This window comes from Rhipicephalus microplus, unplaced genomic scaffold, assembly GCF_043290135.1.
Source record: "Rhipicephalus microplus isolate Deutch F79 unplaced genomic scaffold, USDA_Rmic scaffold_120, whole genome shotgun sequence".
NCBI classification, from domain to species: domain Eukaryota; kingdom Metazoa; phylum Arthropoda; class Arachnida; order Ixodida; family Ixodidae; genus Rhipicephalus; species Rhipicephalus microplus.
In genome coordinates, this window is record NW_027464692.1 from 590,347 (window position 1) to 607,500 (window position 17,154).

Below are 17,154 nucleotides of genomic sequence, written 5' to 3' on the forward strand. Positions count from 1 at the left end.
CGCTGGTCTTCCACTGCATACGCTTGCGTTCGACTTCCCTGGCTCACGCCTCGTCGGTGTTGACATCGCCATTCGCGAACGCGTACGGCTTCGCTGACTCTCGCAACGCCGGCGACGGCGATGAAAGGTACGCGCACACTAGCCGGAAGCATCCTGCGATGGCGTCCCGCCCGTCAGTGCGATCGCGCGGCAACCAGCGGCCCGCTGCCCCAATTGTCGGCGCTGCAAGATTCTTTAGGTGCGGGCAGAGCGTGCACCCACCGGCTCGCGGCTTCATCTCACTGACAGATAGAGATAGGCGGCCCGGATGAGATGATGCCCACGTGAGGAGTGGGCTCGAGCATTGCGAGTGGTGGAGAGGGTGAAGCGAGAGGGAGCTCACACGCGGCAAGCACGTGGAAGGCGGGGGAGAGAGACGTCACCGCTCACTGCTGGGAGGGCGTGAGCTACTTGGCACCACTCCATCACCTGCGGCGAGGGGAGCGGTGTGGACGGAAGGACCGCGTTGCATAGGCTTCGCCTCTAATAAAACTGAGTGGGTCCCTTAGCCATTAGCCGAGTCGAAGACAAAAACCGCCTTCCTTATTTTTCGGCCTCGATGTATACCGTGTGCTCGATGTATGCGTTTTCTTCTCACTCTATGGATGCTCCAGAAACTTGCTGCTTTACGCATGGTTTTTCGCAGTCTCAAGGATTGGAAACATCGAAAGCTTTCGGCACTCAACGTGGCTTTGTACTGCCTCCACGACTGGCCGGCCTTCAACAAAGCGGGGGTGCCATGTGAAGACGTCATCACGTGGCATCATAGGGGTGTCACACATTTTGGTGATATGTGACGCCCCCACGTGACGATTTCTTGCCTTACTCGTGCAGACACCAACGGCCAATTTCGTGTTTGATGAGACATCTCTAGTCTCAACGCACGAAACGCAGCACAGTTGCTTAATGCTTACGCACTATAAAATAGAAACTTCGAAGTTCCTAGCATTACCTTTATTACTCAGTTCCATGTTGTTTTTTCAAGTTCCTTCTTATCTCAATCTTATTGTGAACGAAAGTGTGGTCGCTACCATTTTCAGCCATCTGCGAGGCTCAACAAATGCTCCCTCCGCTTACTACACCCAAGAAAAGAATGGATTCGCTATAAGAGATACACTAAGTGACATACAAAAGAAGAGGTGCTAAAATGAAGGCCCTTTTGAAATCCACCGTCAAGAAAAATATAAAATACAAATCAAATCTGCGAAACGGATAACCGAGTTACCAAATGGCGATCTTTTCACTCTGAATTGAGTTCGTCAGCGTTTCGCTGTTTTGCTAATTCTTTTCTAGGAAACAAGCAGCCATTTCAGTGTATTCAACGGGCTTTAACCTTTCCGTTAATGCGTTTGCAAATCGATTAATGGGGCGATGTAACGTGCAGAGCAACAAAGCACGCATCGACGTCGCTTCTGGTCGCGCCGAGAAATACACGACCTCACCATTGTGATTAGTGAAAATCGATGCGTCTTTCAATACACTAAACACTGGAAGTGGCGTACAGAGCAGTTAAGATATTCGCAATTGACAACTTCCTACTCAATCATCTTAAAGCGAGACCTCATGTTCTGTGCACGCAAAAAATAGAACAACCTTACGAGACAGACACGACTGACGCCGAGTAAGGCAATTAACTTTTACTAGAAAATGAATACAATCACTAAACATGCACAAATTTGAGCGTGGGAGGGCGAGATATCAGTCACTAATTATGCTCGTTTTTGAAAGAAGTGTCCTCAATAATAAGCCCCATGGCACTCGCATCTTCATCTAGTTCCCCGTGTGTCTACTTACAACGCACTCATTTTTCTGCCATTGTTCCTAGTAGCGATCATCTTGAACATAAAACAGGAACAAAAGCTATCATGCTAATATTAAGTCTAAAGATTAAAAAACACTTTACTCCGATGTGTTTTGCCAACATTGCTCGAGTATTTTGTGAGATTAAAGGGATGCATACTCAAATCAATAACTCTCTGTTTATAAGATCAATGCAGCAAGCGCGTCTTCACTGTATAATATGTTGGGCATGATATAGCAACAGCATTTTCTAATTGTCGCCACTGAAGACCTTAAAAGAAGGGCATTACATGTAACATAGTCGAGGAAGCCTCTTGGATTTTTTTTCTTTTATCACAAGATGAAGAAACTCCACTGACTCTGCCTGCTGAATGATACACACACGGATATACGTATATGCGTTTGGGAGATAATATACGTTTTCCTACAATATTAGACAGTTTCCTGAGCATTAAGACTCCGCCACTTTTACAGACAGTTAGAAATAAATTATACAATACTTGATTTCACACTTTTTAATTATTTCACAGCAGTAAATTGTCATTTCATGAGCACAAATTTCGAAAATAATTTAAGATGTCATCTGAAGAGGTGGACATTGTTCTGTTACTTTTTTTTTATCTGCATTCTCCACAGAGCCATGATTAAAAGCAAATTTTTCGATGTGGTGATGACAATTGCAATTAAAAATTCGCAGTACCACTCAACGTGACCGCTGATGAAGTGCTTAGCAGGGACTTGCTTGCCCATCAGCGGTGCTCGCTTTCACAGAAAAGTGTGCAATGGCGTTTCAAACGTGCAGCCTACTAGGTGTACTTCGCGGGAAAGGTTCATTTGTAATCAAGAGTTGAGCCCTTTCCCCTACCTCTCACCCTCCCTTTCCTTTTCCACCCACTTGCTGCTCTATGCTACACCCGACTATAGTACGATTTATTTGTCCCTCGTTTCTTCCTTGTTCCCCTTCCACCCTCCTGTTATACAACACTATACACGGCTGTGCGATGCACTACCCTCCCAGTTTTCCTTTCTTTCCTCCTCACCCTCAGTTATGTTTAATAGCCCTTGTTATATTGTATTACACATCACCAGGCTATGGCTTACCCTCCACTTCTTTTTCTTTCTCCTAGTTCCCACTTCTAATTTCAAATACTTGCTATACTTATCCACAGCTCTGCCTCATGTATTCTTACCTCCCCACCCTCACTAACATTTCCCACCTTTTTCTTTACTACACTATGCATGGCTGTGATATACATGGTTTTCTTGTTGTCTTGATATACATGGATATCTGGCTATGCTATACTTTATCCTCACCCCTCCTCTTTTCCTATCTCCTCATCCTAACTTTCCTTTCCTGAAAGCATTGAGCGAATTTTTTAAAGAAAACTTTCATCATAGTCCGAGAACGTAAACTTACTTTTTGGCCTCTCTGAACGATTGTAACCAGAACGTTCTTCGAAGACTATGTGTGTGCGTGTGTTTTTGTATACTACTGCGTGCACATCAATTTTTTTTCTCTCTCCCCGCACCCGCTTTCTTGCCCCTATTCCTCATTTCTAGTACTGCATAGCAAATCGGATGCTCCTATCTGGTTAACCTCGTGGCCTTCATCTTCACCTCTCTTTGTCTCTACTTTTGACGCTTTCAGATCGAAGGTGCCGCGTCAATGTTCGCCACGCCCTCGCATGGTGCCCGAAATTTTTACTGCGAATTCAAAGCACTAAAACTACCGTTGTAACAAGCTTCTTCCCTTACACCCAACGCGCTGATTGGAAGGATTTTCTGAGAACGCTACTAATAACCACGCTATGACTCCCAAAAAGAATTTATGTAGCAGCTTGGCAAGTCCACCTAATGAGGTGAAATACAAAGCTTTAAGAGCAAGCGCAAGAGGCGCGAAGAAGATTTTCGCGGTGTTTGGGCAAGCGTATCGAGCTCACCAATAATGGAGCGGAATTTTTCCGAAACACTGGACATGCGCGACATATAAATCGAAAAAGCCTGACTTCATTATTACTGAACTTGAAGCCCGCTAAAGGTACGAGCCTCGTCGAAAACAAGGTCTCTCATTTGACACGTTTGAAGTAAGATTACCTGAAAGCTCGAGGCTGTAACAAGGGATTAAAAAAAGTGTTTAACTAAGATGTGTTTAACTGGAACTTTGTCTAAAAAAATTAGGGCTTAAAGAAGACGTTGAAGGGTAGGAAACCTGGGCAAGTTGGCAAAATGAATGTATTAAAAGTGCATTACACAAGGGCTGACCGGTTGAAAGTCAGCGCTGTGTTCGTTGTCACCATCAGCCCTTGTTCTTTAAACCTCCTTGGCCATTGCCTGCTGCGCTGTTCAAGCCACGTGCCCATTAAAGAGCACGTTAAAAAAAAACCGGCCCTCTCTTTTGTTCACTCAGGTATAAACTTAAGGGTGAAGCGTCTTAACAGTATGCGCAGCCCGGCGACAGAATCTGTTCCGAAGCTGAAAAAATGTCGGCAAGGTGGTAGTTTTTTTCGTAAAAGCGGTGGAAAAAAACAGCGAATAATCTTCTACACTTCTACATTGAGCAAACCAATTAATATTTATCATCATTATCATCAACCTGATTACGCCCACGCAGGAAAAATGCATCTATCATGTTCCGTCACTGAACCCGGTTCGGTACATTATGCGGCCCCGCTATAACTGCTAACATCGTAATCAAAGAAACTCTTTGAAAGTACATATGACCACCTTCTTTTTTTTTTCTTATTCTGCCCCAGGATTTTCTAGAGTTATCTCGTCCCCTACAAATATCGCCAGTGTCAAGTCGTAAATACACGACTTCAGTCATAATTCTACAATAACTATAAATGGCCCTCACCTATTATACTAAGCTCAATCTCGATTGACCATGATTTTTAGTCACTGTTGCATTTGATGTTTTAGCGGAGCCTTTATGCAAAACCTACACCGCATTTCAGGTAACCATTGTTACTTCCCAATGACACCAACAGCCGATATCGCACATGTTGTGATTAGCCCCAGGTGTGTAATCTTCCAAGTATATATATATATAGGTAACAGATAATCACATTCACAACCATGTGAAAACCTGCAATGCACATTATCACATTTGCATTGCCGAAAAAACCGAAAGTAGCATGCAAGCAGACATTTTAAAAAAATCTGTTTCATCGGGAGAGACGGCCGCTGTACACGCACTAAGCGCGTGCTGCAGGAACAAAATAAAGTTTTATTTCATCACATGGGTGAAGCAATGAATGTGATAGCAACAAGTTAAATAATACAAAGTGGGGATGGTAGCTAACTTTCTTTGATCCGATCTCACGCAACTCTACAAAAGGCTGATGTGAGAGAACTCAGCTGCTCCAAGGACACTTTTCGCCCCCTCTCTTTACGTTGAGAGCGCAGAACGTAGAAGGGTATATGAGCCACACGCCGAAGGCTGCCTTGATAGCGAGATAGTGCGCGTCAGGAATGCCACCGCACCCGTAAATCTAAGTTCACGCGGTCGCGTGGCCACTTGCTATACGGAATTTCGAATGATCTTCAGACCTGTGACTAGTTGCCCTGTGTTACGTGATATTTTCGCGTGACGTCAGGTGATGTTTACTCACATGACTACTTGCTCCGGGATGTTACGTCATCTTAGTCCCGTTGCTGGTTTTTACGTGATGTTACGAGCTTTTTAGCCATGCAGCTGACTCTCACATAATTGTTATTGTATTGCATTGCACAGTGGCTAAATCAACACACGTGTTGTGGGAGTGAACCAGACGTTGAGAAGGACGAAGCGAGCGCTTTTCGACTCATCACGATGATAAATCCTGATCGCAGTACTCCGCGCCACGAAAAAATCACAGCATACCCACGGAGGGAATGATGATGAGTGGGGCGAAGCGTCCATCAGTCCGTCCGCGCTTCCGTTCGTGCGTTCGTTTCTGCTTCCGTTCATTCTCACTTTCATCCGTCCGTGCATCAATTTATCCATCCGTCCGTCCATGCATCCATCCGTCCGTCCTTGAGTCCGTCTGTGCGTCCGTCTGTGTGTCTGTCCATCCATCCGTGCGTCCTCCTCTGCGTTCATCCGTCCGTCCGTGCGTCTGTCTCTGCGTCCGTCCGTGTGTCCGTGCGTCAAACGGACAGACAGACGACGGACGAACGCGGCCAGCGGATGATTCGTGGTTTGCCGATAAAACCCTTCGAAGCTTCACCCCACTTATAATCATTCACTCCGTGGATATGCTGTTAGGCCGTTAATACATACATGCATAAAGACAGGTGACGACCAACCCCCGCCTTAAGGAGCTTCGTCCCTAAAAACTTAAAAAATCTCCTCTGTTAAAATTCTCCAAAGCAGTAGCATTGCACATCACCTTTCGCCATATTCCATGCCAGCGTACTTCTTCCAACAGGTTGTGCGCGTAACAACGCAGAGGACAAAAGGGCAGCGTAAACAAACGAAACAAAGAAGCGCTTGTTTCTTTTTTACTTCATCCCGTTTATTTGCGCTGCCATGTTGCCATGTTGAAGACCCTAAAAACACCCCCTCTCGGCACAATTCGCATGTTTTGACGTCTGGTGCGATTGTAGGCTTCTGTTATTCGATATTAACATGCATCAAGGAGAACAGTCCGACTACATGGCTTTCATATATTATTTCTTTAAGCAGTTTCGACCGATGGCGGGACTCTGTGGTAAAACACATGCTCACCACGCAGAAGGTCTGGGTTCGCTCGTCCCTCTCTATTGCTATCACGTTTAAACCAAGCACAACTGTGAAACAGTAGACGTCTCACAAACCAGCAATTAGGCTCATAAAGCTCAGCAATGCAAAAAACTTGAAACGTGGATCACAACGACATACCGCGTTAATTATCAAACATGAACAACGTTAGCTATGTGTCGAATAGTCTCAATATACCGCTGAACGGAATATCACTCATATGTGCTAACCTGGGTGACAGATTGTCAAGTAACCTTTTACACAGAAAATTACTACTTGCTTCCTCGTAGCTTACAGTTTAACGCAAGACCTTTTTGAACAGGACATATATTATCGTTGCAGTAAGAGTTCAACCAAGGCCAAAAAAGAAAAAGTAGAATCGCAGTGAAAGTGGTCCGTCCGTTAAACTCTGCACAATTTAAACTTTTCATCAAATCAGAGTTCTCTCCACGCCTCGCGCGTTAGCAGGTCTAGTCTCAGGCATGTAGACCCAACCCTTGAAATTGCGGCCGCGCGAGAAATTGGATTCGCAAGGACATATCAATCGGCTCGGTCAACATGCCGTACTTTCTGTACCAACTGTTGTGGGATTTTAAATATAGGAGTAAACGCAATAAAAAAGCTTTGCTTTCCAGAGTACACACACTTTTCTGATGAAGTCTGCGCCTTTTTTTTTTCTTAAGTTTTCGGTATTTTATCATGAAACGTGCGCTTTCGAGGGGGGGGGGGAGTCAAATTTTTTAGTATTTATTACGGTCCTTATTGCGTGGGTTCGGGTGTAGTAGTATGATTAATATTCAAATCATAGAAAAATAAATGTAATAAAATGAGAAAAAAACAAAATATAAAATTTAAACTTTCAATCGTGACATTATACGAGGTGTTCACTTTGAAAGTTTCAGACCCAAAACTGTAAAATAATGTGAAATGAAATAAAACAAAGTGTGGCTTACATAGGCGCACTCACTGACCTTATATAGGCGCACTGACCACCATGACAGCTGAAAGTCCATTGCGTCTTCTTGATTCGCACAAGGCACTAGCACCTTCGAATAAAGCTATAATTCCTCATAAACTGCAATCAAATTGTGTACACAACATAGCCATCACAAAAACTACCTTACACAGGAAATTTAGCCCCCTCCCTTTCACTGCCGGTGGACCAACCGTGCAAAAAAAAAAAAGCGGTGCACGGGAGTAAGCTTTTTTTTTTTTTTTTGCCTCAACTTTGCGTTCGTACTAAAACGCAATAACGTGAAGCCATTCAAATCATAAATAAGTTTGCGGGAGCGGGGACATTTTTGTATGTCAGCACCGTAGGATGTAGCCAAGTTGCAAACAGCTAAGGCAGGTGAAAGCGCATGCCTACAAAGCGCGCTCAGCCAATGCCCCCTAGACTACTCAGTAGTCTAGGTGGCGTTGGCTCAGCTGGGCCCGTCAACTGCCAGGCTCTTTCTTTTTAAAGGGCCACTCAGTGGCTCACCATCCCGCATTCAAAGACGAAAGAGTGCTTTCTCTCTTGCCTTCGCTACTCTTTTTACAGGCGATATTTCTTTCTCCCCACTTGTTACAAGCACGCGTTCAATGTCAGCACTGAGAGCTTATAAGGTTTCGCGCTAATCGGCTACATGTTGTTCTCTTCGCTCGCTCAGTCGGAAACACGTAGAATAAAATGAAATAAGTGATCGTCGATCTGCCTGTCATACGATTCAGCCACCAGACCAAAATTTAAGTCCTTGTTGAACGCTCAGCAATATTCAACTGGGGGCTGCGTTCATACTTGTGAACATTGTTCATTAAAAGGACATAATGCGCACATCTTTGGCACAACATGAATCCGTAAGTATGGGTGGTGTGTTCTTTTACTACATATATATGAAATTCTAAAAAGCCTAATGTTTCTTACGCCGCGTTCAAAATGCGAAGCTATGCATGAAAAAGTTCTCTGTCGACGGTATTGTCTCCCACCTGCCAGTGGTCCTGGGTTCTGCTCAAGCCCATATTTTCCGACGGCACTGCCAGAGGGCGTCCTTATTTCACGCAGTGCCGCCTTCATTTCATCAGTGCTTTTTTGGGGTGCGTTCACCCGCACTTGCCAACGTCCTTTGTTTAGACTACCCATGTTTTTGGCAATAGTAGGATTTTTATCTTAGCTCTGATTTCGTGCGGTATTTTAAGCCTCAGTGTGGGTCCAGTTAGTGGTTTTCAGTTTAGGAGCTTCAAAACGTCATGTCCTTGTCGAGTTCAGGATAGTCCTCACCATTGTGATGCTCGTTGTGTTTCAATTATTTCGTTTACGGTGTTATGTATACCCAGTTGCAAGAGTCCATGTGGACGCCAGCTCCATGCGGACGCCAGTCACGCTGGCGGGATTAATTATGTTATTGCGGCAGTTGATGGCTATGGACGCACATTGCGGACAGAAACCATTCAGGCCGGCTCCACAAACGACGCAGAAGAAACAGCGATTGCTATTGGAACTACCATTGAGGGCACAAAATTTATTATATCGCACTGAGGGACAAAATTTATTATTATATTACTGCAAAATTTAGCACGACCTCAACAAGAAATCAAGCTCATTTGGGTTGCGGGCCACTGTGGGAACCCGGGAAATGAGGCCACTCACCAGACAGCCCGAGAGAACGTAAACCGGGCAGTGGTGCGGTCTTAGGAACCAAATTCGAATGACACGGCGCTCAGCTACGGAGACCGGGTCAGCCGGCACCGAGAACAAAGAAGACTTTATCCACCTCCAGATGAAGCATCAAAATGGCCCAAGCGACTACACTGCGAAGGGCTCAGACTCGTTGTATACACAGCCCGAGGAGGCTGGCCGCAATAGTGGAAGACGAAAAGCTACACAAGTGTATTAACTGTGGCCTTGCACAGGCAGGACAAGATCATGCACGTATTATGGGGTTGACTCAACAACCCTCCACCCGAGGAGTTCCTGCAGCCATCTCTCTCACCGGAAGCCCAGGAGAGGTCCTTAAGGAGCCCGAATTTGCATATACAGGCCAAGCTGGCGGACTCGTCTGCTCGTGTTGTGGCCCCTTGGGCCCCAACATAGCCCCCGTCAAACATGGTTTCCCCCATTTCCCCTCCCCTTTCTGAATAATAAAGTTTATTCCTCCTCTATTTCATCAACGCCAGCCATATGCGGCTGATTCAACATAAAGGAGGCAACAGAAAACATAGATGAGGCAAGACAAAACATAGATGGCCTTTTGGCCGGCGGAAAATCTTTCGACCACATTTTCAGCGAAGCATGTGGATACGCGGCCAATTTTTCGCCATGCAGTCTCGTGCCCGTTCTGCCTTGTGTCGCATGACTATCATGCACGATCAACTGATTTCACTTCATCTCCTGCGTTTGCGACTGCACAAGCGAAGATAGCAATGTTCAGTCGAGAAGCACGAAGTCCTGAATGGCTCAATAATTAGCGATGAAAATCCACGCGTTTTCTTAAGGTATAAATGGTGAGTGAGGGCGAGGAAGAAACTACTCTCTTAGCTTCGTACTCGGTATGGCTGAGGGGCCCTTTAAGACGGAATAGCGTGGCAGATGATGGCGCCGTCTGAGCGACGAGATTTGTGGGCATGCGCTTACCCCCACCCGGTTGGCAACTCAGCTTCTTCGTACGTCGCAGACGCTCAGTAAATTCGCCGCTCTCGCACGTCCGTGAAAGATTTGGGCGGCTGTTCTGCTGTTCCGTTCTCTCTGACGTCGAATTTGCGTCAACGCCATCCAGACAACGGACGAGCAGCGCCTTCGGAAGTGCCCAATAGCACGCCCTTCCTGTTCCCCGAGAATCCCATTTCTTTCGTTGGAAAACGAATAACATTGCCTGCCCTGAGACAATCTATAGTCTGATGACTGACAGGACTCGATAAGCCCGCAGAAAGCGGGGATGAAAGTTGCGCGAGGATCTTCTGTTGGCTCTGCTTTGCATTGCTTATCGTGCAGTGTACTGAAAAGTTCGCGGCAGCAAATAGTAAGGCGTTTAAAAATACCGAATCTCCAGCAGATAAAAAAAAGCGCGTGAAAACGTGACCAGATGGCGTTATATAATCCCTTATATGCTATCACTTATGCGAAAACTGTCATTTCTAGCGGTTAGTACAAGCACGCCACTGCCTAACTTATAAATGGGTAGGTTTCTTCTATTCCGTTTTAATGGGGCCGCTGCAGTACTCTTGCTTCAAATGGAAGGGTTTTTTTCACCTACAAATAAGCTCTTTAACCTAAAATGACGCAAGTGTGGTCGCTATACTTGTCATTCTTATCTCGTAAGTTTTCCTGACTTCGTGAAGTCATGTGACAGGCGGGCAATTCAAAACGCAGACCAACGATGTCTGAAAAACGGCGAAGGAAACATACACTGCAAAAAAATTACCCTCGAAAATATAGAATGCAGCGAAGCCTCCAATATTATAAGTCATTTGTTAAGACATTCCATCCACCTTTAAGAATCGTTGAGTTGATACAACGCATCTTCGGTGATACGTGTTATGTGGGGTTTTGTTACTCACTACGCATAGCTTAAGTCAGCCTCTCCGCAGTGCCTTGTTGTTCATTATAAGCGTATTATCCAATCTGTGGCTGATTGCCTTAGGAGAGCTCATAAGTTATATACAGTTCTTAAGGCTTAGCTGTGGAAGGAAAGTTGAAGACATGCCGAACTAATGACAGGCCGGAAAGAAAGAAATCACCCTAATCAGATTGAAACTATGCTTGTTAAATCTCACTCAATGCCGCCATGGCATACACAAAGTGAAGATAAAAATATCAACAGTTAACAACCAACATGTGCCCGTCTTTGTAGCGATAAGGCTGTATAGTTGATGGTTGAATCCTGGCTATGGGGACCATGTTTTTATAGGCAAGAAGTGTAAATGCATAAGCGTACCTTGTGTTTTGCCGCATGTTAAAAAAACTTGTCGCTCAAGTTAATCTGAAGTCCCCCTCAACAGCGTATTTCGCAATCCACAAGTGGAATTCACCCGTCAAACCACACGTTATTTTTATTTTAATATCAATAACAATAAATAGGAGACTAATCATGTGAAGTGTTGTATATAGCATGAATAACATTGAAAAAGGGGCTCAGTATTTCTGAAAATAAAGTGAGCTAACGCCACAATCACAATGCAGCTTTGGAAATAAGGAATTGGTCACAGAGTCTGTTTGTGTAACTGTTCGCTATTTATGCCTTGGTTATGGTACGTATTGGTTGCTCTTCAAATTTGTGTCGTATAACCGTGTATGCACATCAATGTGATTGTTGAAAATGGTGGTTTTACTGATACGTCCCGTCTCTTACGCTAAGTTTTATTTTGTATCAGCTGCGGATTTGTGATGCTTAGAAATTCGGATCGTATGTTCTCTAAGTTGGATATATCTGAGAGCTAAGGAGGAGACCATGCCCTGTTTGTGTGCCAAAATCTTGCATTGTACCAATTAAAAAAAAGCACATTGCCCTATATATGCTTTGCTAAGCCAATTTTATGGGTTTCAACATTACTGATACGTTCCTAAACATATCTCTAATGACGCATTCTCGGGAGGCAATATGTCTTCGATAGTTCAGCTGCCAATAGGAGCGAAAAATAATTTCAATTATCTCAGACAGTACAAGGCGCGTCAGCCCACAGTAAACAAAAATATTGCTCTAAATAGCGCAAGAAGCTATAGTGATTGCAAGACAAATCCTGATGCTAAACCAAAATCGATATATCACCCACAGTATAAGCAAAAATAAAATAATCCGCATTCATTTTTCAGGACGAGAAAGAGGAAAAGAAAAGTGAGGGCAATTTTTGGCATTTGTGAAACCAGATAACTCAGTAAACGCAGAACACACGTACGTAGGCCTAAAAATATTCATATCTTTTTGCTTTTAAATCAGCCATAGCGCATAACAAAGAGAAACGGAATCGTATCGTTAATGCCATCGGGAGAAAAAAAATCTCTGAAGACAAGGGTAATGCTAAAATTGAATTTTCTAGCAGTACCGCTACGGATCTTCGTATTGAGACACGCACTGCTGTACTTGTCGAACCCGTACACACGTGTACTGAACCACTCGACCTTAAAGCCCGGCTTGCAAAGAGAATAAGTTTTGTTTTGTTTTTTTCTACAGTAATAACCGAGCAGTCCATGTCTTCACGACCATTGAGCAAGTATGGTCTCATCTAGTGATAAAAAGGCCGAGCCCACTTATTTGACCACTAGAATATTTATCCAATATTTCAGTTGCCTGGCATGCTGTCTTTTTATTTTCATTAGAATGCGAGAAGGATTCCCTCGTCATTCGGTATATCAGATTATTAAAGCTTTTTTTTGTTTAATATCGCATCAGTGCCATAAAGATGACGCCTTTAGGAAGACATGGCTGAAATCGTGGTATTCCGAGCAAGCGTTTGGTGAAAATGTATTTCACCAAACACGGTGTTAAGCCCAATCCCGCTAACGGTATATATACGTGTATATATAAGCACACGTCCGAATTGAAAACAAAACATGATTAAAGTATTTAGTTGTTGGAAGTGTCACAAGTGATTTCTGAAAACACTGTGCGCAAGCAGCTTTCTTTCAGGTGTGGAAAGCATACCGCTGCTCCATAGGGATACAGCCGTCGTATACTCATGCAACGTATTCCTTGTTTAGCTCACGAGTATCGAATGCAATCACTGGAAACATCTTGTGACTCCTCAAAGACACTGTGCTCTGAACACGTCAACGAACGCAACCCAACAAAACCACATTGTAGTGAAAGATTACTGTAAATAAAGAGATGTATGAAGAGAACACTTATGCATTATGCATAAGCGTGCACAAGACGCTAGCAAGTAAGCAATCAAAGTTTAATGCAGTCGTTGTCGTTAGGAGGTACACACATGATAGTGCATGATATATATATATATATATATATATATATATATATATATATATATATATATATATATATATATATATATATATATAATCAACGAAGTTAGTTATAGCTCTGGCTCCACATCGTATCTTTTGGGTGAAGATTAGCGTTGAATAAACAACCAACACCAAATTCCAAAGCGGGCGCCAATCTAAACAGGCTGATAGTGCACTTTCATATGTGTGGACATTTCAATTGTGTGAGTGCGTATGTTTTGTAAACTTATGCGTTGAGCGTCCACTGAAACTGAGTGCGTGAGCCTTCTACTATGTGCGTTTGTATAGTGTACTATTCGTACTCTACTTGGAGACAACTATTATTCAAGAAAACAGAAGTAGCCGGTGCCCCGAATCGGCACCAACCTCTTTACATACATTTACTAAATGAAAAAATACTACGAAGGATGAAGGACTGCTGTCCTACTGACAATCTGCTTTGGCGTTGTCTACAATGGCGCTTTAATCGAGCGTAGAATTGTAAGCATACTTGATAGATCAAATAGTGACAAAGTGAAGAGCTTAACTTTCATTTTTCCCCCACCGTCATAGATTAGAAATGTTTTCACTGTACTACCCATAAAACCCTGCCGCACCAAAGTAATATTGCCCATGTCTTTCTCAAATTTGTGTGCAGTCCTCAATTTTACGTCACAACGCGTGGGCTAGAGTAAAAATTTTCATCGAGGCGCGGTAGGTATCGAGCGAGATTAACACTCACCTAGGCCGGTTGACATGCGAGTAGTACTTGTCGAGATGCTCGAGCAGGCGTAGCGCTTCCACCACGTTGCCGCCCACTTCCTCGGGGTCCGCCCGAGCGAGCACGGCCGTCATCTGCAGCACCAGCAGGGCGACTAGCAATGCCAGGGACATGGTGACCGCCATGCGGCTCCTGCCGGCAGCTCCCATCAGTGCAGCGGTAGCGGAAGTAGAGGACAGACAGCAAGAGGCAACTTTCTCGCACTTCCTCTGACTTCTCCCCCCGTGTTTATATACTTTTTGCTCGAGAACCAGATAGAGTACTTTGTCTTCAAGACACCTATATAGATCAGGATACCTTTTTTTCTTTATCTGTAACCTATTATTTATGCGAGTTTTCGAAGTTTTCTTTTACTTTTGCAGTTATTTCTCGGAGGATCCGCACCAACCCTTCCCCGCGATCGCGCGATCTCACAGCGCGTCTCGGCGTTCCGTACGTTCACGTATGTACAACGTGCGCGCAAGCTTCTTACTTTGGCCACGGGAAAGCGCTTCCCACAAACACCCGGTTTTATAAGGCGCGCGCGCCCGCGTGCTCCCGGTCACGTGATCGAAGGATCGAGTCCGGGAGCCAATAGGAGCGGCGCCGCCCACGAAGGAAATGAATAAAAAAGGGAGGACGATCATCAACGAAGGGAGGTAGATCGGAAAGAGGAGCGTGGACATACGCAAGCAAGGGAAAAAAAGGAAGAACAGAGGACGGGCCACGCGGCGGGCGCATTCGCCGGGCGCATTCGCCGGGATGTTCGAACGTGCGGTGCGCGCGCTAGGGAAAGCGGGATTTCCCGCGGAAGGTATACGTCGCGCCGGTTTCGGTCTCCGCCGGACCCCACGGCGCAGCGCCGGCGTCGCTTCTGGCGCGGAGCGCTGCGGGAGCGATGAGAGGGAATAGGGTGTCGACGCAGACAAATGGCCTCGCCCCGCGTCCAATCGCGTCTCCACGCGTGCAACAGATAGGTCGCGCCGCTTCCAGCAACTGCGGGAACCAATATCCATCCCTTAGGTCGTTCTTGATGGCAGACGCTTGCCAAGTTATTCATTTCGTTTCCTTTTATTCCCCTTGTTTCCTATTTCTGTGGGCGCGACTGATATTGCCGGACTCGGCCGAATGTAGACGCGGCTGTCAGCGGCTCCCATGCGCCAAACAATGTCTGTCAAACAACGCTCAACTTTTCGCTCCTGCACGTCCTCCTCCTTTTCACGGTGTTCTTTTCGTGGCGGCAAAAACGGACTTACAAAAACGCGACTATACGTCCGAGGAACCATACTCGGGGTGTGACATTTACTCACCTTTGTTTTCTTGAGTGCGTGCGTACGCCTCAGATCGCTATTATTACAGCAGAGGTGTTTTGGTCGAGGTTTGCCGTGTGCCACCGATGTAGTGTTATCATCACCACAAACCGGCCAAGCACTCGGTACAAATTGGTGAAAATGGAAACTGAAATGTAGCAAAGGTGACATCTCACTACTGCCTGATTCGCACTAATACCGAATTAGCACATCGTGCGGAAACTTTCAGGATAACTACTTCAAGCAGCGAAGTCAAAAGTACTATGCGTAGAAGTTTGCACGCAACTTGCAGCACAGTCAAGGCTAAGAGACAGTTCGAAGAAACAAACATCAAATAGCAGCATAACGTTGCTCACACTAAAAATATTTCGCTCAGGGCAAGTTGTATTAGCTGTAGTAAGTATGCCCAATTCAATGCTTCCTCAAGTTTTTCAGGCCCTTTCAGGTACACGTAAGTAGTGGGTCCACTAATAATTGACCTGGACAACCACATTGTATAATAAGTCTACACATACGCAAGTACATACATGTACGCATGCGTATACATATATGTGTGTATAAGCGCCTACATATATACACAAGCAAAAGTGAGAAACTCGGAGGAAAAAGGGGGCTTTATTGGAACAAACCAAACGCCCCCCCCCTCCTGCTACGCCACTTTTGTCGTCGTAAAATCAGAAGAGAAATTTTGTTATTGTGTCACTCTGGAATTTATTGCGAAGAGAATATTGAACATATAGTCCTCGCGTGGTTCAAGCCTTCCTACGAAGGCTCACTAAAAAGAATGCAGCACGTATACATGCACCTAGCACGTACGGTAAAATTGACACGGTGAGCCGGGTCGCCCAAATGACAAAACATGCGGGCAATGAAGCTTCGTCGTTTGGGCAGGCGTGCCCAACCATTGGTTCCAAGACAGAATCCATGTAGTGCCTCCCATATCAATGGTTATACATGTATGTATGGGCCATTCCATGCCAAGTTTCTCATACGTGGCGCTCTACCATCGCATATTCTGCCTATAAAATTTACACCCTTTCTGTATACCCCATGAAGTATTGCGGCCAAACATTTTTGCTCAAAAAATTTTTCAAGACCCTGGCACCCCCTCAAAGTTGGCTTGCTTTTGCCGTAGTGTAAACAATATAAAAATGTATGTAAAATCGATATTCGTTTTCAATACTTCGAAACAGCGCTTGAGCTACTAAAGAGGCTTTGTTTAGCTGTGCTACTGAAGCATTCGGAAATTATTGCGTTTACCTAGCAGTTAGGCCTTTTCAAGAGGCACAAAAATCTTCAAAGTTTGCCATTTTTTATGTGAACTGAAGCTCCATCTCAGCAATCTCAATATTATTGTGGTTTTCAGACAAGCGTAATATTGTACAAAAATGTTTAGGAGCGAGATGGACTCCGAATGTTTCCGAAAAAGAACTTTAGAAGGACAGAAATATGCGATTTTTCTCACAATCGACCGCATTTTTCGTACTGGTGTGGTCGAAGTAAAACTTTTCGCGATGCGGCGTTTGATAGACCACTTGATGTTTAAGTAAAAAACAAAGTTGGATCAAATTACTTTTTGTTTTAAGAAATAAAATAATTTTTGAAGTTG

The 17,154-nt window shown here is 44.6% G+C and overlaps 1 protein-coding gene across 1 annotated transcript in view; it reads right to left on the reverse strand.

Annotated features, from left to right (window-relative positions):
- The window catches only part of LOC119171920 (uncharacterized), an 82,189-nt gene extending 67,448 nt beyond the window's left edge, over positions 1-14,741 (reverse strand). Inside the window, exon 1 of the mRNA XM_037422811.2 lies at positions 14,218-14,741. Coding sequence (XP_037278708.1) covers positions 14,218-14,405 — 188 coding nt within the window. The 5' untranslated portion in view covers positions 14,406-14,741. The remainder of the gene's footprint in view (positions 1-14,217) is intronic.
- Positions 14,742-17,154: the final 2,413 nt, after the last annotated feature.